Below are 24,084 nucleotides of genomic sequence, written 5' to 3'. Positions count from 1 at the left end.
TTTGTGACATGTGTCACGCAATACCTTCACGTGGAAGTCTCCGTCAAGTAGAACGTTTTCTGCCTTCAGATCACAGTGGATGATCTGTGGGTTCTGACAATGTAGGAAGGTCATTCCCTGGGCTATCTGTCGTGCCATTCTCCACCTCAGGGCCCAGGGTACGTCAACATCCTGCAGTATCTCGCTGAGACAGCCGTTTTCCATGAAAGGCATCACGATGGCGAAATTTGGCTCAAGGCAGATACCCAAGAGACGAATGACGTAGTCTGATCGGCTTCCCAGGTTCAGCTTCCTCGCCTCAGAATACAGCAAGTCTTTCTCACTTCTGTAGTTAGGCAAATTTTAAAAGTCAAAACATTTACCGATTTCGCAACAACATACAAATTCTCCATGATAATTTATGTTTAAAGTATAATACTTACCAAAACAGAAATCACAAAACAGAAAGTAAAATTGCGGTATAATTTTTTGATAGGAATAAAGATTCTGATACTAACGTTCTATATATCTCGAACGTCAGACTTTTGACAGCTACATGTTGTCTCCAGTTCCTGTGAAAGGCTTTCTTTACAGAGCCAAAAGCACCTTGACCAAGAAGGGACCTTTCTTGGAACTCGAGCTGTTCAAAGTCGATGATGGGGAACCCGCTGTCAACAGCCACGCTAGGAACTTTGCTGAGAAGGTGGGAGACAGAAGGAATAATGTAAATATAGCAACATATTCCCGAAAATATCATGACTGACATGCATGATACTCACTCTTGGTGTAGTTATTGTAGCAACTGCAAGAGGCGCTGGCATAGAAGCCCATATTTCGAGGGAAATAGGCAAAAGGCGCATGTAAAAAATGTAAGTAACTTCCTGTGAGATACGACTACCATACCAAATTCAGGTCATTTGGACTTAGTATTTATGCACAGTAGCCAAAATGTACATTTGTAAACGAATAGCAAAAATGTTATTTAACACAAGTTAGGTGTTGCAGACCAACATTGTAAATAACATCCTGTGGGCTTATTTCCAAAATTAATATCAGGGCATAGGAGCCAAAATGTACATTTTTATCTGAAAATAGCTTTAAAAAGTCCCATTTTACAGAATGTTCAAGTAACGTATGCCAAACGTCCGAATGGTTTTTTGTGGGCATGTGTTCAAGGCCGAATTCAATATTTGATATCAGGGCACAAAATGACAAAATGCAGATTTTTCCCCTGAAAATGCACAAAATCCAAAATAAAAAGCTTGTATAAAAAACGAAAAAAAAGGCTGCGTATAGTTGGCACTCTAGATCTGGTATATGGTCCAAAATGAAGACACTGAATCCATTTAACAAAAGGACAGTAGGAGAAAACAATGCCACACAAGGAAAATAATACATTTTATCGATGCCTATGACATTGACTGAAATATAGAATGAAGGAACGGTGTATGTAGCTCATCACGAGAGAAACTCTTCTCCTCTTCCGTTTTCATACATTTTTTAAGATACGAAGTACTTACCCAGAACTGAGGCGGTCTGTCTTGAACCCGGATGAACCTTCTGAAATGGCATTGAAATCACATGCGTTTTTGAGAGGATTTCAAAGAAAAAATCATCCAAAAACCCAGAACCCCCCTGGCTACGGGCATGTACGATGTTGTTTATTATATTTCAGTCCATACCATGGTATGGATGAAATATATTGTGTTCTCTCATGTTTCTTCTCCTTCTCCTCCTGCCAAACAGTCAAAGGGATTCAACTCAGCCATCATTCAGCCAAATGACTTGAAATTTGGCATGGAGGTAGAGTGGGTCAATACCCCCAGGCGTTTTTTTTCATTTTTTTGATACATGCCTTTGAAAAATTTTTATGAAGGTTTTTTGGGGCATTTTTTGCCAAAAAATGGATTTTTGGATCCTGATCCCTGGTTTTACAACCAAATGATCTGAAATTCGGTATAAGGGTACCTTGAATATGTGTCTACAGAATAGCAGTCAAGAATTTAGCATACACCACTTCCAAATGACTCATTTGGGGGACTTAAATGGCTATTTTCAGCAAAAAAAGGGCCAAAAGTGCTATACCCGTTCCATGTTCTATCTAAAGAATGCCGTGTTCCATCTGCCATTGGCCATGGAACAGGTGTTCCATTGCGGGTTACCTGAGGTCACATTGCATGTAAGTCGTGTGTAATGACCCACACATTCAATTTTATGTGCCTAAGACCTTCAAAATGTATCAAATCTCATCATTGTTAGTATTTGCATACCTGTAATAAGATTAGTAATAAAAGCTTTTGAGGTTCAATGTGCGTGTTCTTGCATCTTTGTTCTCAATTACATAGCTACTATATAATTCATTTATTTGAGAATCTTTGCCAGTTTTACACTGGGGTAAGTTTGGAATAGTCCACTTTTGCGTGGGAGGGAGATGGACTGAAATTGCTGTATTTGCTCCCAAGCAAATGTCGGCCTCTCTAGTGTTTAATATATAAGACTGTTCGCAATTAAGTATACGAGAAAAACCAAATTGGTTTGAGTTTAAAAGGACTATTATCACAGTATACGGTATTAACCCTATACTAATTTATAGCTAATTTAAGCTAACATAATTTATGCTAATTTGATGACGTCATTGGTCAAAATACAAGATGGCGGACCATATCATTAGGACAGGTATATACAGGTTATTTTCCTTAAAATTTCATCAAAACTTCCATTTCTTTTTCCAAAAAAGGTTCATATAAACGTCTTTAGTCTGTTTACAATGTATTTTAGGCTTTATCCTGAACAAATTACTATTTTTGGAAATTCAAGATTGATGGTCCAAAATGGCGGATAGCTTAAATATGCATGAGGTCATTTTATGACGTTACCGGTGTTGCTATGGGAAACATAAGACTTAGTACACCCTAATATTCTGTCATAAAGTTAACACTATTGTAAAGTTATGTTGTATACCATTAGGGAATAACCTAGTATTTAGACGGTTTTGGCCGATAAAATCGTATTATGACGTCATAATGACGTCATATAACTTCATAACTACATAAAAATTGTAGATATGATAAAGTTTTACTAGTACACCATCCTCTGAAAATTTGGTGGTCATACGACATACCGTTGTCGAGTTCTGAGGGGGGTCAAATGAGCCCCCCCCCCCGTCCCACCAAGCTCCCACCAAGCAACAGCCCGGTCTAGATAGGGTTAAAGGTCACCCAAGGATACGACAGTAGCTTCGCTAGTTGTTACATGTCCACACAAAATGGTAGCGGACATGTACTGTCCAGGAAACTGTTTGTATCTATACAAAAGTGTTGTTTTTTATCTGTTGCGAGGCACTCAGGCAGAAGGGCTTGTTTTGCCGTTTTATTGTAAATGACCGCAGGTGACCCCGAAATGGAACGCGTGTTCGATTCGAATTCCCCAGATCGAACACGATCGAACACAGTTCGGGTTCTATGAAATGTGGGAACTTTGCAGCCCAGATTTTACCACTGTGTTGGATCAACCGTGGGGACGAAACAGCGTGGTTGGTTGGGCGGATGTTCCTCCCATGTATCGGGAAACGATCTATGACTGTGGTTCCATCAATTCCACCACATTTGGCCACATTCAATCAAAATATGATTTAAAATTCTTTGAAACGGGAGAATAAGAACATGAATAGAATTGTATATAAAAACTGGCTTAATTCCTCATGGGTTATGCTGAAATGTAGATTTACATGTGTACAGATTTAAGGCGTACTTTAAGATTTCTTTGTCGGACTATACAAATAAAACAAGAGTTCCGAGATCTCATACCTCCATTAAATATGGGCATGCTTTGTCATACTAGTAATTCATTTGAACATGTCCACATTAATTATGCAAATGACATCTACGTTAACATAATATATGTATAGTGGTGTTAACCTTTAAGTAACTTGCACATGTCACGAGGTATAAATATCCCATCAATCACCAATAAGAAGTCACAGAATTTTTACATAAATTATGCAAATTAGGTCATAATTAGCATAATTGGTATCTATTGATGTTCCTCTTGCCACAGATTAAATAGATTACATGTATAAAAGAACTAGTTAAAGAGTTTGACTTGTTCCAACACAAGAAGGAGAAGTTGTGTTGGAACAAGTCAAACTCTTTAACTATGGATTCTACCAACACAGATGAGCTTTCATTCGAATATAAAAGAACTATTATATAAACACTTTGATTATAGAATTTCCTCCATAATTATGTAAATTAAGTCCTCATTTGCATAATTTGCAATTTTTCATGTACAACTCTCTCTTAGCTACCCACACACCAAATATGATGAAAATACGTTGTTCCTATCTGGACTTATTGACTTTTAAAGATTTCACCAGAAAGTACTCTGCAGTTCCAAAACGAGCTGCTAGGGGGACTAAACCCACACCGATTATGCCTAACAGGAAAAGCTATCTGTCACCACAAAGTCAAGACCATAGCATGTTCAGGACAAAAGATACAAAAAACGGAAGTTCTGCTGCAGTACCAAGGTCATCCACCAGGAGGCCCATATTTGACCTTGATCTTTGTCTTCCTAAGACGTATCAGCATACCAAATATCATCAGAATTCATGAAGGCGTTATGAAGTTATGCTGACTACAATGTTGCGGAAACACACAGAGACAGACACACACACACACACAGACAGACAGACACACAGACAGACACGCCAAAAACAATACCTCCATTTTATGGAGGTAATGAATGCGATGACCATACGAATTTAAAACTACATGAACATGTTACTATGGGGCTATGGGACAACTCCACATACATTTGTAGGTTTAATATCTAACCCTAAACAGTACACCTGGGGTCCGCGCGGACCCCAGCACTATATATTCTGTAATATCTTTTTTGTTTCTAAAGATTTTTTTCTGAAATTCTAGGTAATTGTCACCCACAAAGTTGTCTCTCAATACAGTGCAGAAAACTCCGTTTCTACCATTTATAAAAAAAATATATCTTATTTTCTTTTGGGGTCCGCGCGGACCCCAGCCGGCTTTCGATCATAATGGATACACTGGCGTTCTTATACATTACCTTATTTCCGTTTTTATATGTTTTTATGCACTCATCGTATGTCCACCAAGTTTTCAGAGAATGGTGTAGTAATAGAATTAAATTTTAATAACTTTGGTGTAATTATGACGTCAGAGCTAGTAATATAGTCCGCCATATTGGATTTTGACCGATGACGTCACCAAATTATCATATTCTATGCATATTTAATGATTTAACTTATATTTAATTATGTAAGATGTTATTAATGTGGGAAAAGAAGTGTAATTTAATATAAAACTCTATTTTCAAAAAACCTGCCTGCTAGAAACCCGTTGCCATGGCAACACAAAAAAACCATCAACTTACTAGTATTAAACTAATATGAACTTTTTTCCAGAGACATTTTAGGAAAGGTCTCCAAATTTGATACTTCTAGCGCAAGCCGTTTAGCCGCTATCTGAGATCAAAGTTGGGCCTCAAAAGCCCCTTCAGTCTTAAATGGGTTTAAAAATCGGGTATTTCTTCTTGTCTTCTTTTCTTCACCAAAAAATAGAAAAAGTTCAAAATGTATGATTTTTGTATGTAATGTGGACACAGAGGTTCCCACATCAATTTGCAAAACAATTGAGCTGGTAGCATGTTGATAATTTCTAAAAATTAGCAAAAAACTGTTCTGGGGTCCGCGCGGACCCCAGGTGTACAGATTAATCAGTCCGGGAAGGTGTTCTGTTGAGGGTTAAACAGTATTCTAAACAGTATATGAGATGCAATTGACATGATGTTTTAATGCAATGGTTTGAACAAAATTTTAAAGTAATGTCAATAAATGTGGAGGATGTACTTTACATTTATTGCTGAAAGAAAACTTTACCTGCAGTGATAATTTGTTGTCCTATCGGCGGTAACGGAATCGATGCAGTAGATGAGGGTTTAATCGGCGGCAGATGATCTGTTCAAAGTTATCAATTACAAAATAAAGTAATTAGTGCGTACTCTTATCAGATACAATTACATCACATTGTTTTTTACATCATTTTTTAAAGACTATTATCTAACTCAATCACATTGTGGGAACATAGGTTCAACATCAAACCGTATGATATGAGATGCAAATGGCATCATGTTCGCAATGCAGTGGTCTGTCCAAAAATTGTCATGAAACATTGAGGTTTTTTTTAAAACTTATTTCTTTACCTGCAGGGATATTTTGTTGACCTATCTGTTGTAACGGAATCGAAGTGGTAGATTGCGCTGTTGCTTCAATCGGCGGCAGATGATCTGTTCAAATTAACCAATTATAAAATAAAGTAATTAGTGCTTACCATAATAAGATGCAATCAACTGTCAAGTGAAAAAAAGTGATCTTGAACCAGTTTAGCTCATTGAAGAGCTACTCTTCCACTGGTCGTGACAGACGCTATGTACAGTATTTACAGGTTCATTGTACCGCGGAAATTCCCCTAGCTCTTTTCGACAAGCACACTGAACAGTGGACCACGGCTTAACGTCCCGTCCGAAGGACTGCGACCCTAAACAGTAACATCACTTTGTTATGTTAATAATTTCTTAAAAGATGATGATTTTACTCAATCCGTGTTGTTTCACCAAAAGAATATTTATGAATCGATATAGACAAGACTACGCCGTTCACATGCGAGATACTGACATTAGCTTTATCTTTGACATACCAAGACATGGTTAACTTACAAGGGTGTGTCCCGGTGTTGAATGGTCCTGGTCCTGGTGCAGACGATGCAGATCCCGTTCGTGGTCCTGGACTAGGTGTCTGAAATGGCACTGGTACAGGCGATGCAGATCCCGTTCGTGGTCCTGGACTAGGTGTCTGAAATGGCACTGGTACAGGCGATACAGATCCCGTTCGTGGTCCTGGACTAGGTGTCTGAAATGGCACTGGTACAGGCGATGCAGATCCCGTTCGTGGTCGTGGAGTAGTGGTCTGAAATTGACTTACTTGACTTATGTCGAGTTCTGGTGTCCTTGGCCTCGAGACAAATTGGCTGGCCAACACTCTCTGTCTTCCTCGAGGCCGGTGTCTCTCCTGAGGGAGTCTATGTACGTTGTGGCCGGTCTGAAATAAAACGTACAAAACGTGAAAATTTCTGCAATTACAAGGAAACGATCCTCTTTTTCAAACTAGCTTACATTCAAGTTTAACATTAATATTACCATTAGCTAAAGGAAACATGTAACATTATAGACAAAAGGAAACAAGTAAAAGGTAATGGTGAATACACTAAAAGGTTAATCAAAGAGTATCCTGTAGTTGTTACAAGTTTTTAAAGATTAAAATTTAAAAGATTTTACATACTGAGCAACAGTGGCTGCATAGTCTGATGATGACACCAGTGATTCCCAAGAGATCAGCCAATAGTAGAGGCCAGAACGGTTTTAGGTACTGGTCAATGTCCGGTACAGGCTTTAGACGTTCGTCGTAGTAGAAGGTCAGGATCACGGCTGTACAGCACACCCCGTAGAAGTGGAGAAGGTCAGGCATTAGCTGCAGTGCCGCTGACTTAGCACTTCCCCCTGAGATGGGAAATAAATAGAACGTTCAGAATTAACCCTTGTCCTGCGTGACACACACACATACGTACACACACACACACTCACACGCGCGCGCACACACACACACACACACACACGCGTACACACAGACACACACACTCACACAACGCACACACACACACACACACACACACACACACACACACACACACACACACACACACACAAACACACACACACAAACACACACAACGCAGCGAAACGCAACGAACGCAGACGTAACTTCGCCACCACCAGGCAAAATCGTGAAGGGTCTGTGATATGATTGAATTACTTGTGAATAGTATGTAGCAAATACCAACACATCTCAAAACATTTCGACGTAAGACCGTTGTTTGCATCATTGTTTACGTTTAACCGTAGCCATGGTCCATGTGTTTAAACATTGTACTGGAAAGAGACTGTGTATCAATTAAACAATTGCTGACCTGCTCCTATCACATCAATGAGTATGAACCACCTGCTTCTGTTCTATATACATATTGTGGCATATGCCAGTACGTTACAAGAAAGTTATGTGGCACTCAATCAATATTATATATACCTTGTCTTGTCTTGTTTTAGAAAACAGGAGCAGTGGATATTTGGGAAATACAACGAACAACGAGGCAAGTCTTACCTTTATTGACACTGCTGAAGAAGTAGCAGTGCGTGACGACAATTGAGCAGAGCAGGAGTAGCCACAGGGGCGCGAGTGCCTGCGACAGTGTGCAGGGTGCAAGGTACTCCATGTAGGTAATGTATGGGAGGCTTTGGGGCCACACGTAATACGTAATCCCCACCATACTTAGAACCCACGCGGCAAGGAGAATAAGCATCCCCCAAAAAGACCAAAAGCAGGGACATGAACAGGCGCATGCACAGTCGCCATCTTCGTCTTGGCAGATTTTAAACATATAAAACACCGAAGCAAACAGAGGCATAAAATAAAACAGGATTCCATGAGGAACAAACAAAGCATACGTAGGGACAGTTGTAGGGTCGTCATAAAGAATGGCCACCAAAACCTTTACTGTAGATCCAACTGGAAAACCGGTCATGACAATGTAGAATGCTACATAATATTTTAGTGGTTTCAAGAATTCCTCTTTTCTTTGCCACACTAAGAAAGCAAAGAAAAAGATGAAGTCAAGAACAAGAAGGGGGATAATGGCAAATATAGCAGAGATGTTCAGGTTAAACGCCGGAATGGGAAAGAAACAAATATCAGCGAAAAAAGTTGCGCAGAGTCTGAGAATGTCAAATACAATTCTTCTCTTCTCCCACCAGACAGGGTTATCTGGAATTACAAAAAAGGCTCGGTTTTGTTTCGAATTTTCTGTACAAGTCATAGTGCAAAATACCTTAACAGCTTTCCTTAAACATTGTATATCGCTTACTGCATCTTAGCATAGGAGAAGGTTTCCGAGCTAGGCATAATATATGAACCTATTTAACCCTCAACAGAACACCTTCCCGGACTGATTAATCTGTACACCTGGGGTCCGCGCGGATCCCAGAACAGTTCTTTGCTAATTTTTAGAAACTATCAACATGCTACCAGCTTTTTTAATTTTTTGGTGAAGAAAAGAAGACAAGAAGAAATACCCGATTTTTAAACCCATTTCAGACTGAAGGGGCTTTTGAGGCCCAACTTTGATCTCAGATAGCGGCTAAACGGCTTGCGCTAGAAGTATCAAATTTGGAGACCTTTCCTAAAATGCCTCTGGAAAAAAGTTCATATTAGTTTAATACTAGTAAGTTGATGTTTTTTTGTGTTGCCATGGCAACGGGTTTCTAGCAGGCAGTTTTTTTTTAAATAGAAGTAATTTTGGTTTAAACATAAAAATTTTATATTAAATTACACTTCTTTTCCAACATTAATAACATCTTATATAATTGAATATAAGTTAAATCATTTAATATGCATAGAATATGCTAATTTGATGACGTCATTGGTCAAAATCCAATATGGCGGACTATATCATTAGCTCTGACGTCATATGACCTCATAATTACACCAAAGTTATTAAAATTTAATTCTATTACTACACCAGTCTCTGAAAACTTGGTAGACATACGACGAGTGCATAAAAACATATAAAACGGAAATAAGGTAATGTATAAGAACGCCAGTGTATCCATTATGATCGAAAGCCGGCTGGGGTCCGCGCGGACCCCAAAAGAAAATCAGATATAATTTTTTTTATAAATGATAGAAACGGAGTTTTCTGCATTGTATTGAGAGACAACTTTGTGGGTGACAATTACCAAAAATTTCAGAAAAAAATCTTTAGAAACAAAAAAATATTACAGAATATATAGTGCTGGGGTCCGCGCGGACCCCAGGTGTACTGTTTAGGGTTAAAAGAGCATGACTGTGAAGACTTACCAACTTGGAGGTTATGAAGGACCAAGTCATCTGCACTTGGCTGGGGAGCAACCTGGTTATCCCTGATGAAGAAAAAACATTATTTGAAGTCTACAAGGTGGTGTGAATATTCATAATTGTTCTCTTCATCTAAACATTTGCAAATCAACAGAATTATTTGTTTCTAGCATTAAAGTACTTAATTGCCTGGCTTTATGATAATAACGGAAGTGAGCCACAGTTCCTCGGTGGAAAACACCCCACCCTCCCAGTGACTTACGGTTGTTTTTCCGAGATTCTAGGTTTCCAGCAGGCGGTTTGTCAGCGTTAATACCTCACTGGGTAGTTCAATAACCATAAAGTGACATTTTAACTCACACATATTTGATATTATACAAATATAATGACATATAACGTACAAGCAGAAGTAGCATCCGTATTTGCATGTGAGGTAAAGCAGAACAGAGATCACCCACACTACGATGGCTGCGCCACTGCCAATAACTGTAAATAACATTATCAAGAATTAGGATGTGCTTTCGAAGATCATAATGTGTATATTTTACTAATGCCTTCTTCCAAATGGAGAAGGTCGTTGCATGTGAAAGTTTAACAAAATGTTATTTCGTCAGAACCTGTATCTAAACTATTTTGTAACTTCTCTATCACTACAAAACACTGATACGAGCGACTGTGACAAGTAAAAGCCTAAACGTTTGAATTTGTTAGCTTTTTTAATACCCCCCCTGGCTTTTTGAATACCCTCTCTCAATTGAAATCAAATGTTACGATTTACATATAACACAAATGATTTGGGTTTCTCCAACCCTAAACATTCAAATGCATTACTTGCGGCTAATGTTGGGTCGTATCCGAAATCCAAATAATAGAAGGTGTCGCTCTGGTTGTCCCTCGCTGAACAGCAAAAGGCAGAAATGTTTCTTCCTCCGACCTCCCAGACAAACGGACATTCTACCGAGGTATTCGCTAAGGAGCCGTTCGAGGAACCCATGGCTATTCACGTAACGAGTAAATCCGTCCCGTGGGATACTTGCGTTGGTTCGGACGCCTGTTTTCGCAGTGCAAAGAGTTAAACCTCAACTGCTGAAGGGTATGAAAGAGTTTTCCGACATGAATAAAAGTATCAAATCAAAAATGACTTCAGTTTAATATCTCTATCCGTTTGAGACCCTTGGCATGGTATTCGGAATAAAAGTCACTGAGAAGACTCGAAACATGAAATGTCGTGTCCTGCTTGGCTATTTCAACACTTCCAGTAAAATCAGGTTATTAAAACGTCGCCATTCACACCTTCAGGGACACTCATTTGTATTCAAAACAACTAGACCTTGGTAAACAAAATATCCTGTTACCTTGGTGTGTCAGCCATCGTCATTCACATGTACTCAAATTTCGTTGCCCAAAGCCCCAGGCAAGGATTAGTTACGATGACCGTCTGCACCTCACTGACATTTCTTTGAATGACAGGTATCGTGTTTTTACTTAACAAAGTAATGTAACGTAAGAGGGATTGGTATTGTTATTCCTTCATACAATAGTTGATCGACATCAGTGCGCCTGATTTTCGTAAGTTGTTGCTGTCGAACACAAGAAAAATGTATAAATTTTCTTCATTTAATTCACAATGTGGTAAGTGGAATGCAAGCTGCAAAACAGCTTAATTATGATTTTTTTTCTCCCCACAATTCAAGTTATGTGCGTGTGTTCAGAATTCCTATTTTCGTTCAAACCTCCCTCCTGTCCATCCTTGTCGACCCCTTCGTACATCGTACTCCGAGTAACAAAAATAACAAATCAAACATCCTTGCTCAGAGTGGAACAAGATGTCTTTTAATGTTTCTTGATCAATTTATATTTTAATTCAAGTACAATGATTACAGCAGTACATTATATTACGAATTGATAGACAAATTTCTATTACAACAATTAAAGAGTCCCATTTCTATGTAGTCATCACCTACGTTGAAACAAATCAACTTTACAAGTATACACGTTTACACCACTACAAGTATGTCAAACAGTTTGCTGGCTACGTCTACAGCGGCCGTGAAAAAGATTTTTAAATGATTGACATGTAATTGCTACGAAAACAATATCAATCACTACTATTAAACAAATATATGTACAGCACACCCCTGGGGCAGAACATTCTAGAACGGTCAGTTAAAGAATAAAGATCATTTCAAAGTTTTCAAAGTAAGGTATGTCTGATTTTTTGCTGCGTGTAGTTGTGTTGACACAGCATTACATGCCGCATGGGTGATTTAGTTGTGACATTAGACGAAAGTAGTACTGTATTGAAAGCCTTATATTAGGCTAACGCTACACAAACACACACCGCGCTACGCACCCCTGTACAATATAAACGTCGATTGACCGGCATTCATTGCGGTAAACAAACGGTGACGTAATAATGGTCGGTGGGGTGAGGTGCTGCGTTCAAGGAAAAAAAAATCAAACAAGAAAGTGCTTATGGTGTACAAAAATAAACAGTTCTATGTACATGGCCGCAATGTGTCTGTAATGAATGACTTAGGAGTGGGGAGGCCCATGTATTGGACCAACCCCATCCTAGAGGTGTCTGTAGTTGTTGCTGAGACTAAATGTGCTGGTAGGTAGTTCCATTCAATGATTGTTTGTGGGAAGAAACTAAATCTGTATACATCTGTTTTGCATGAAGGAATGGTGAAACGTAGGTGGTGTCCTCTTGTTGGGTTGGTGTTTCTGGAGGTGTATTCATGTATGGGTTGTTGATTGCTTTGTAAAGCAATGTTAGTCGTGCATGTGTTCTTCTGTTTTTGAGAGTCGGCCAGCCTAGGTTGTTTTGTTGTTGAGTGACACTAGTGGTCTGTGGTCGTTGCTCACATATCTAGCTGCTCGCTTCTGTATGGTCTCCAGTTTTTCTTTTAACATGTTGGACTGTGCATGGTGGCGTCTCTGGGGATCCCATACTGTTGCTGCGTATTCTAATTTAGGTCTTACTAGTGTTGTGCATGCTTTCGCCCTTACCTGTTTACTTGCCCCCCTTATGTTTCTTTTCAAAAATCCCAGAGTGCTGCTGGCCTTGGCCTTGATAGTGTTAATGTGGGTAGACCACTTGAGGTCTTGCGATAGTGTGATCCCCAGGTATGGGTGATGACTGCAAACTTCGAGTGGTTCTGTTAACATTGTATACATATATTGTGACCTTGACTTGGACTTGTGAACATGTAGGATACAACATTTCTTTACATTAAATTTGAGCTGCCATGTGTCAGACCAGATGCAGAGTATATCTAGATCACCTTGGAGGCAGAACTGGTCTTGATCAGATCTAATGAGTCAATATATTAGACAGTCGTCTGCGAAAAGTCGGAGGTTTGAGGTGATGTTCTGGTTAATATCATTAATATAAAGTAAAAATAATAACGGGCGCAGTACTGTCCCCTGGGGCACCCCTGATTTGACTTTGACTGGTTTGGATAACTCCCCCTCCACCATGACCTGTTGGTGTCTGTCTATGAGCCATGTTTTGATCCGGTGAAGAGTGTCCCCCCTTATTCCGTAGTAGTGTAGTTTACTGATTAGCCGGTTATGAGGAACACTGTCGAATGCTTTCGAGAAGTCTAATATGGCAAGGTCCACTTGGAAACCTTTGTCTTACCAGGAAGTTAAATTGTGAAGGGTGCATACCAGTTGAGATTCGCATGAGTGTCTGGCTGGAAATCCGTGTTGAGTAGGAAGTAGTATATTGTGACTATCCAGATGCTTCATGGTTGCAGAGTATATTATATGTTCTAACAGCTTGCAGCTTACACTAGTTAATGACACTGGTCTATAGTTCGCAGGATCACCCCTGTCGCCTTTCTTGAAAATTGGATGGACAAAGGCCCCTCTCCAATCACCTGGGACTTGACCCTTCTCCAGAGACTGGTTAAAGATAAACTGTAAAATGGGACTGATCTCTGAAGATTCTACATGGTATGTGGTCAGGCCCAGCGGCCTTACGGGGATTAATGCCCTCTAATAATTTGTTTGCTTATTATTTGCACAGCAGCAATAGAAAAATTATACATAATAGATTAATAATGAATAAAACAGGTGCAGGAGAAGGGAAAAAAGCTTATTTAGCTTATGCTAAGCCCTCCTCCTCTATACTAACCAAAAGTAAACATAATTGAAGTGAAATAAGGCATACATACATAAGAAATTGTTATCAAAATAATTCAAAAAATGGGCAAAATAAACAATAACAATAATGAAACAATAGTGTACATAAAAAATAATAATAACTGAAGATATGAATCTAATACAAGGGGCTGGGGTGGTTTATAAGATGAGCTTTTAGGGTATTTTTAAAAATCAGAAAAGAGGAAATTGTTCGTATGTTTGTCTGAAGGTTGTTCCATAATGAGACACATTTGTATTTTACGGAGGATTGTGCTACTGACGTTCTTGCAAGGGGAATATGGAAATGAGCACTTTGTCAAGTTTGGTAAGTATGAAAATGGAAATTAAGATTTAAAAGACCATTAAATGTGTCTGGAAGAGAACAGTTTAGGAATTTTAACGTAAATAGCATCAGGTGAAGTCTGTTTGTATAAAGAATATTCAAAATCTTAAGTTTTGTAAACAAAGGTGCAACTAGGGGCTGTAGTGTGGTTTTGTAGGCGCATCCCCAGACTATATTCCCGTAGGTTAGATATGGGTATATTAAGCTATTGTATATGGTAATAATGGTTTTTTGAGTAAGAAGATGTTTAAGTTTTCCAATAATACCGATAGTTTTTGAATTTGTTTTTAACTAACATAATTATATGTGATTTCCAGGTCAATCGTTCATCAATGATTATACCTAAGAATTTGGCTTGACTCTCTTGAGAAAGGGGCACGCTTTTTAAAAAGATTTTGGCGCTTCTGTTTTAGGTTTTATTTCTATTACAGAAAATAAGGTAGTATGTCTTCTTAACATTGACTGATAATTTATTTGCCTCAAACCACGATATAACCTTTTTCAATTCTTCGTTAGCCAGGTTTACTAGCCTATCAAAATTCAAGTTTGAAAGAAAAAGATTTGAATCATCTGCAAATAGGATAAAGAATATAATTGAAGATGCTTTTTCGAGGTCATTCATATAAATCAAAAAAGTAGCGGTCCTAGTATCGAACCCTGTGGGACACCACATTCTATTATTTTAAGTTGTGATTTATTATCATTAAGGGTTACGTATTGCTGTCTATTGGTTAGATAAGAAGAGAACCATTTTATTGCGGAGTCACATATACCATATCGTTTTAGTTTATTGAGTAGAATGGAATGATTAACTGTATCAAAGGCTTTAGATAGATTGAGAAAGATTCCTAAAGTGTATTCTTTGTTATCTATAGCGGTAGAAAATTTTTCCATTAAGTGTATGAGTGCTAGAGAAGTAGAACAGCCCTTTCTGAAGCCATATTGGTGTTTACATGTATATAGGATGTTATTTTGATTTAAATGTTTCAGAAGACGATTGTATACTAGTTTTTCCAAGACCTTAGATACGCAGGGAAGGACAGATATTGGTCGATAGTTATTAACGTTAAGTGGATCACTGCTTTTAAAAATACGTGTCACTTTTGCGACTTTTAGTGGGTGAGGAACAACTCCATTTTGCAAGGATAGAGACAGAATATGCGTTAGAGGGGCAATAACATAGGGCAGTGACAACTTTAGTACTTTTAGGGCTTATTTCGTCATGACCAGCAGCCGAGTCTTTTAAGTTTTTGATAATATCTGTAATTTCAGCACCAGTTGGTGGTATAAAAGTTGATAGGTTAGAATTTACTTGTAAGGTGATGTAGCTAAGATGGTCTTGTATTCCTTTAGGGATTTTACAATCAAGTGTAGGTCCAATATTAATGAAAAAATCATTGAATTCGTTAAATATTTCATCTTTATTTTCGGTAGTTTTTGTACCAATTTGTATTTTGTTTGGACAAGCTGTTTTACTTACGATTTAAAACGTCATTTATCATGTTCCATGTTTGTTTTATATTACTGGTGGCTTCATTGAACTTTCGGTGGTAGTATTCCTTCTTTGCAGTTTTTAGATGATTCAACTTATTCCGGTATTTTTTATAGATACTGTGGTATAAGGGCGTCGGGTTCTTGACATATTTAGTAAAGAGCTTGTTTTTTCTTGATTCTTCTTCTTTTTTATTGACTTATACAATCCACTGCTTAGCCAGGGTTTTCTGCGAGAATGCTGGGAGATTTTTGTAATTTTCTTTGGGAAACATTTTTCGTATAACGATCCGTATGTTTCAAAAATTTATTATATGCTTTTTCTGTGTCTGTTTCGTTTAATACGTCGCTCCATACTATTTCTGATAGGGATTGTGTAAATTTCTGAATGTTCCTATCAATATTGTTCATAGATTCCTTTATGCGCTCATTGAATTCTGTAATGTCAGTATTTGGTGGGCGATACACACAGCTCAATATAGTTTTTTTCTCCTTCGGGTTACTTGGAATGATTTCAATGAATATACTCTTTGTGCCTGTGTCGTCGATAACAAATTCAAGGTCAGATCGTTTCTTATGTATAGTGACCCCCCCCCTCCAGATCTATTCTTTCTGCAGTGGTGTATACTATTATAACCAGGTATACTATAATTTTCTGTGATATTATCTGTTAGCCATGTTTCTGTTATTGCAAGAACTGTAAAATTTTGGTGCAGGGAGGAGAGATATTCATTGAGCTCATCAAAATGGCATGGAAGGCTTCGTACATTTAAGTGGAACAAAGATGTTATATAACAGTTACAAGATTTATTAAAGGATTCAGCAGTATAATATTGGGAAGTTGTATTTATAGAAGTGTAAAAGTCATTAAGAAAGTTTGTATCAGGATCCAGTGGGGAAATTTGTGACTCATTGTCTAAATCATTTAGTTCAGAAGGGTTAATTTTTTTTTATTCGTTTATCAAAGAGATGTACATACAGCAAAAAACAGTGTGACAAGCCCCTCATAATACAAATATACTAATACACAGTATACATATTTGTGATGTGACATTTTACGAAGAATGTTTGTCTCGAAAATCATGAAAATAATGCATTACAGAAATAAGGTTTCTTATTTAATGCTGTACTCTTATAGATGTCATATTTTGCAGAAAGTAAACAGTGGTTCAGGTATATATTTTTTTTCCATCTTTTCAATTATACCATACAATATAACAATTTTTGTTAGTGCGATATGTTCAGAAAAAGTGTCGAGCCACCATAGGCGAAAGTCATTCCAAAATTTAGTAACATAACTACAATCCACAAATAAGTGACTTAGATCTTGTTTACTATCACAAAAAGGGTTAAATATCAGGGTGCTGGGTTGTGGGGGTTTTTAGTTCATGGTGGGTGTTCAAGGGTTATTTGACTCAGCTCAGGAACAGTTCAGGAATTTCCAATCGTGTCTTCAGTGTCTGGAGTCGGCTCTAGTGCGTCTGCGATCTGTTCCTCCCTCCCCAGGTGGGTGTACAACGAGTTTATCATATTTCAGGTACGCGATGTTTCCTCGCGTACCTGAAATGTACCTAAAACCGTGAAATTACTCAAAGATAGCTGCCACTATATTTGCCAATGAGTTGATAGCCGCACTCACAACAGAAATACTTCTGTGGGGCTCGAGAGGTGTAGCATTGTGCATGGGTGTAACGACTAGCGAATAGAGACGAATAAGGCCCGGAGTAAACAAAGGCTGACTACAGGTAGCAAGCCCTTTGACCCTCCCGAGTTATTATGATATCCCGTAGCGCAGCAGGGAACAAAACACGGCGTCACTCTTAACAACCTCCTGCCGGGGGCAGCAAGGTTACAGTATCGTACCGAGAACCGTCAACAACGGCTGTACCCAGGAGCAGGTCACCACACTTGCTACACTGCTTGAGCAAGGATAATGTCCTTGGCTTGAGCGACATTTTTTAACCCTAGAAGGTAACTACCAGGTGTTACATGGGCAAATTTACAAGTATGTCCCTTACTACAGGTGTACTGCAGTGCGCAAAATGACACTTCAAAACCTAAATTAATTGTTTATATAACCAAGTAGTCACCTTTATTTACAGGTTGTCAACAACTTGCCAGAGGCCGTGTTTTCGTGATACCCTGTAGGGACAAACCCCACATGTGTAAGTAGGGATACAGGACAGTCGCAAGGTATAGCCTATCCAAATATATGTAAATACATCATCATAGTCCTTTACATCCTGTCGGACGATCAGTTCACAGTTGAAATGCATATGAAAATACATATAGGAGAAAAAAACTACAGATGTGACCTGTGTGACTTTCCAGCTGCACGAAGAGGGCATTTAGACAAACACAAGGCTAAACACACTGCTGAGAAACTCAGTATGTGAGTGTATTGCGGATGGCAAACATATCTCATCTGTCCCGTATAGAAAGAACCATGCAAGAAAACTGTAAAACCAGTTAGAAACCGTCTGACTTTTAGTGGAAAGTACAGGTGAAAAATGTTATAAATGAAACATATATGACTAGATATTTGCATGGATAATAAACAGCAAAACATAACAAAGCTTATATTTCTGGGGATGGTGGAACCGGTCTTTCCGACCTAACCACGAAAAAGAAGCGTACGCTTGAAAACCGTCAAATGTAACTTGTTTGTCAAAATGGCGGATATGTTTGTTAATCAATCAATCAAGCCGCAGGCATCAGAGTAGATGCATAGCGGCTGTAGCCATGTCCCTCCAGGATGTTCTGTTTGTTAATGTTCAAGTTTTTTATGTCATGGTAGACAAATGATAAGAATATGACACTTGAGTTGGTAATGTTTATTTATTTTATCCACATTTTGTTTTATTCACAAGGTTGTGCATTACTTCTATTCTGTGGATAGGGAACTGGAATACTTATGTTACATTAAGTACGCGAAGAAGGAATATTGATACCCTAGCACTAATCATCATAATACTAATACTCAAACGAAAAAAAAAAGTCATAAAATTCCTTAGGTTTAGATATTATACTGAAACCTTTTCAAACTGCTTGGACTTTGTTATCAATTAGCTCATGTTGTGAAATATTATCCACATATCATGTAATATTCTTCATCATCACAACAGCCACTTTGCAAATAATATATTCTTCATTTTACGTCTTTTTCTTCGACTCTCTAAAGACTTCAATTGTAGTAGATGCAGAATAAACAGTTGTTCAAACTGTTAGAGCAAACAAAAGAGCAATATATCATGCAAGATGTCCATAACGGCAAAATCACAGATCTGGGTAATCAGGTATCTCAATTTTGACCTTTACCCCTTAATTAGTTTGACCTGCGACCTAGCCTGTGCGCCATTTTGAGACGTGCGAGGGTGTCTTTCTCTCCAATCTGCAATCTGAGGCGATTTCCAACTTACTTCTACTCTAAACCTACGTTTGGCAGTTTTGACATACAGGTAAGACCTTGTTGACCTTCTATATTCCCTGTGTCGCGGTACCGCAGCAGATAATTCAAATCGTGATGCGTGAATTATCTAAGGTATACATGGGGAGGGGGGCAGATCGACCTAGATAGGACACCTGATACTCCAATTTACAAAGTGAATGGATACATGTCTTTCCAAATATACTGGTCATGGAGGATCGCAGGAATACTAGTACATTAGAATGTCGATATAAATAGTATGGACATATTTATTATGTTTCAATTCCCTATGCTTCATTTTTGGCGTGGGTTCGTATCCCACTTCTGACACCAATGTAACACAGAGAAAGTAGTAACTCGAAGGTTGACTCTGACCCCCGGGAATCGAACCCGCGCCGCTCGCGCGGCGTGTCAGCTCACAACCAGTGCACACACCGATTCACCCAAAAGATCCAGGATCCCTTGGGCGGGTAGTTAGTGACGCCTATATACTCGCTGTTACATATGTAAACGTTGTCGACGCTTCAATTTGAGAGATTTTATCCTTGCTTCCAGAAAATTATGATGGACCGGAGAAGCAGTGAGATTCCTTTGGACAAGCTGCCAACTGTGCACCCTGGGAACGAGACAAGCAGCAGCGAGGACTCGACAACAGACACGGGAGGACAGCAGGACAAGGAAAAGGACATTCTATCGGAGGAAACGCACGGGGTTAACTGGGTAAACTCTGTCTATCCTCCCGTACAGAGTCAAACAGAGCAGACGGACGGGCCTATGGTGAAAGGTACTGTGGACAAACGTTACAAATGTGACCTCTGTGACTATTCTACTGCACATAAAATCAATTTAGACATACACATGGCTAAACACACCGGAGTTAAACCCTACATGTGCGGGGAGTGTAAATACAGGACGGCTGACACTTCTAACCTAGCTGTACACATGAGAAGACATACAGGAGAGAAACCCTACAAGTGTGGCCAGTGTGACTATGCTGCGGCACAGAAAGGGACTTTAGACGTACACATGGCTAAACACACCGGAGACAAACCCTACATGTGCGGGGAGTGTGGATACAGGACGGCTGACAGGTCTACCCTATCACGTCATATGAGAAAGCATACAGGTCGGAAACCCTACAAATGTGACCAGTGTGACTATTCTGCTGCACAGAAAAGTGATCTCGAGAAACACATGTCTAAACACACCGGAGAAAAACCATTCATGTGTGGGGAGTGTGGATACAGGGCAGCTTACAGGCGTAGCCTATCAGTACATTTGAAAAAACACACAGATGAGAAACCTTATAAGTGTGACCAGTGCGACTATTCTGCCACACGGAAAAGCAATTTAGACAAACATATGACTAAACACACCGGGGAAAACCCTACATGTGTGGAGAGTGTGGATTCCAAACGGTTTACCAGTCTTACCTAACTGTACATATGAGAAAACATACAGTTAAGGGACCGTACAAGTGTGACCAGTGCAACTTTTGTGGCAATCAGAAGCGTGATTTGACCCACCATATGGCCCACCACGACAAACCCTACATGTGCGGGGAGTGCGGGCACAGGGCGGTCAACAGGTCTCATCTAACTGTACACATGAGAACACACACTGGTGAAAAACCCTACAAATGTGACCAGTGTGACTATTCTGCTACACAGAAATGTGCTTTAGTCCGTCACATGACTAAACATACCGGAGGAGACAAACCCTACATGTGTGAGGAGTGTGGATACAGGGCGGCTGACAAGAATCGGCTAACCGTGCATATGAGAAGACATACGGGTGAGAAACCATACAAATGTGACCAGTGTAACTTTTTTGCTTCTCAGAAATGTAGTTTGAACCGACATAAGGCTAGACACACTGAAGACAAATCCTACATGTGCGGACAGTGGGTACAGGACTGCTGACAGGTGTATCCTAATCACACATATTGCCACAACACACGATCGAATAGGACAGGGCTCGGAATTAATTTTTGGCAATAGGTGCACTGGTGCACCCAACCTAAAAAAAATGTGTGCACAAAAAAAATTGGGTGCACAATATTAAAAAAAAATGTTTCATTTCTAAAGAAAAGTAGTACAAGAATCATGAATAATTCTATTATTTTCTGACACTTAGATGTTAAACGTATGCTGCATGTTTACAACTATACACCTTGATATACATAAACCTACAAAAATTTTGGATGCACTGGTGCACCCACAGGAAAAAAAAATGGGTGCACAGATCCAGATTTAGGTACACTAAGGTGCACATGCACCCAGTATTTCAAGCCCTGTAGGAGAAACCCTTCAAATGTGACCAGTGTAACTTTCCTGCTGCATTGAAATCTCTTTGAATTGAAAGTGCAACCACACATTCTGCATTGATGTCAACAAACATACGATGACATTTAGATAATTGAGGCATTTAGATTATTAATTGGTATCTTTGATGATTAATTGGTATCTGTTAAATATGTAATTGTATATTTTTAAATATGCACTGCGTCTTTTAAATATGTATTGCATCTTTTAAATATGTATTGTCACCTGTTCGCCGTTTGCAAACTTTTATGTACATGTGAACTTGCAAGTCAGCTAATAAGCTGCGATGAGTTTGCATCGCATAATAACAATAAACCATTCTATACCGACAGGGTTCAGAACTATCCTCCATGCACGTGTGTCAGGGCTCGAAATTAATTTTTGGGAATAGGTGCACTGGCTTCCTTAAACATTGGGTGCACAATTTTTTTTGGCTGCACCATGTAAGACAATATAAGTAGAATGTTGAAGCAAGATCTAATCATGTTTAACTTCTAAAGAAAAAAAAGTACCACAACAATGATTTTACAATGTATTATTTTTCTGACATTTAGATATCAATTATATTAAGTAGTATATCAAATACTGGATACTGTGTAGTGTGTAAGTAGTGTATACAGTACTGACTAAGCTATGGGAGAGTGAGAGAGAGTGATACAGCACTACTATACGTAGTACGTCGGGTGGCGTAGTGGTAGATCATTGGACTGTGAACCGGGAGACCCAGGTTCGATCCCGAGTCGTACCAGAACCAAGTGCCAGGGGCAAATTTACGTTATTGGAACTGTGTCTCATCCTAACCCTAAACCCCTTAATCCTAACCCTAAACCCCTTCCTTCAACATATTATGTGTGCTTGATGTGTGTGTATGTGCGTAATGTGTGTGTAAGTGTGCGTAATGTGCGTGTATACAATGTATGCAATGTGTGTGTGTGTGTGTGAGTCTGTGTGTGTGAGTCTGTGTGTATGTGTGTGTCTGTGTGCATTATGTGCGTGAGTGCAATGTGTGTGTGGATGTGTGTGTGTGTATTTGTGTTTACCTCGTTGAGTAATGAGTAACAACCTCTGTGTGTGTGTGTGTGTGTGTGTGTGTGTGTGTGTGTGTGTGTGTGTGTGTGTGTGTGTGTGTGTGTAAACATTTACTAAAAATAACATACCGGTATTAAACCTATAAAAAAATTTAGTTCCTTTTTTTCCATTTCATTATTTTTCATTATTCATTCAGGGCTACAATAATATCTGCGTGGAGAGGACACACAAACATCCTGTCTCACTAACACACAGGCATCATCTGACACACAAACATCCTGTCTCACTAAAACACAGTTCAAAAACTACAGAGGCGCATTGAACCATAATAGTTCTTTTTTATTGTAGCAATCACCAATCTTAATAGTCTCAATTACGGACAGCAGATTTAACAGTGGTAACAAACTGTTACATTGTTACAGTCTTGAGTGTTACAGCGGTATTAAACTGTTACATTGTTACAGGCTTGATTTTTACAGTGGTATTAAACTGTTACATCGTTACAGACTTGATTGTTACAGTGGTAATAAACTGCTATATTGTTTCAGTCTTGAGTGTTACAGCGGTTTTAAACTGTTACATTGTTACAGTCTTGATTGTTACAGCGGTATTAACTGTTACATCGTTACAGGCTTGATTGTTTCAGTGGTAATAAACTGCTATATTGTTTCAGTCTTGAGTGTTACAGCGGTATTAAACTGTTACATTGTTACAGTCTTGATTGTTACAGCGGTATTAAACTGTTACATTGTTACAGTCTTGATTTTTACAGTGCTATTAAACTGTTACATCGTTACAGGCATGTTCATATGTCACAGATTCTTCAATAGCTCCGTCAAATATCCATATAACATGACATTTACAAATCTTCTAACGTCATTGATTTACAATGAAGTTCTTTTACATGCTGGTGCTTCAATCCTAGACTTAGATGCTTCTTACTAATAACACGTTATATTGGCACCGTAAGCCTTTCCTTCCATGACAGAACCATCATTTTTTTTTACTTGTTCCAGGTGTTGTCTTCCCAAATTTCACTCAATTCGAGTGTTGCTAGTTTTTTTTCCAAGTAAATGTGATATGATTCGGCCATCAGAAGAACATTGCATACCTTGTTTAAAGAAGTAATAATAAGTAATAAAACTGTGCATGTTATATTGGTAAGCTGTCAACTTCTACCACAGAATCACCATTCCTAAACCTGCTACTTTCGAAATATTCAGGAAAACTTACATCTGAATGTTGCCCTCATTTTTATCAAGTAAACTTGATATGATTCTGCCATCAGAAGGACATTGTGTGCCTTGTCTAAATAAGTAATAACAAGTAATAAAACTCCAAA

General features: G+C 38.7%; 1 protein-coding gene and 1 pseudogene across 1 annotated transcript; one reads left to right on the top strand and one right to left on the bottom strand.

Annotated features, from left to right (window-relative positions):
• LOC109466208 overlaps positions 1-11,512 on the bottom strand; it is a 14,374-nt pseudogene extending 2,862 nt beyond the window's left edge.
• A 7,811-nt stretch (positions 11,513-19,323) lies between these two features.
• LOC109466217 (zinc finger protein 239-like) lies at positions 19,324-21,276 on the top strand. Its single transcript, XM_019763883.1, has 2 exons — positions 19,324-19,420; positions 19,945-21,276. The coding sequence occupies exon 2, from the start codon at positions 19,951-19,953 to the stop codon at positions 20,824-20,826; it is 876 nt and encodes a 291-aa protein (XP_019619442.1). The 5' UTR covers positions 19,324-19,420; positions 19,945-19,950; the 3' UTR covers positions 20,827-21,276.
• Positions 21,277-24,084: the final 2,808 nt, after the last annotated feature.

Source organism: Branchiostoma belcheri, unplaced genomic scaffold (assembly GCF_001625305.1).
Source record: "Branchiostoma belcheri isolate BF01 breed outbred unplaced genomic scaffold, Haploidv18h27 scaffold160, whole genome shotgun sequence".
In the NCBI taxonomy this organism is placed as follows: domain Eukaryota; kingdom Metazoa; phylum Chordata; class Leptocardii; order Amphioxiformes; family Branchiostomatidae; genus Branchiostoma; species Branchiostoma belcheri.
The sequence above is the reverse complement of the archived record's forward strand: the minus strand, read 5'-3'. Positions and strand labels throughout refer to the sequence as shown.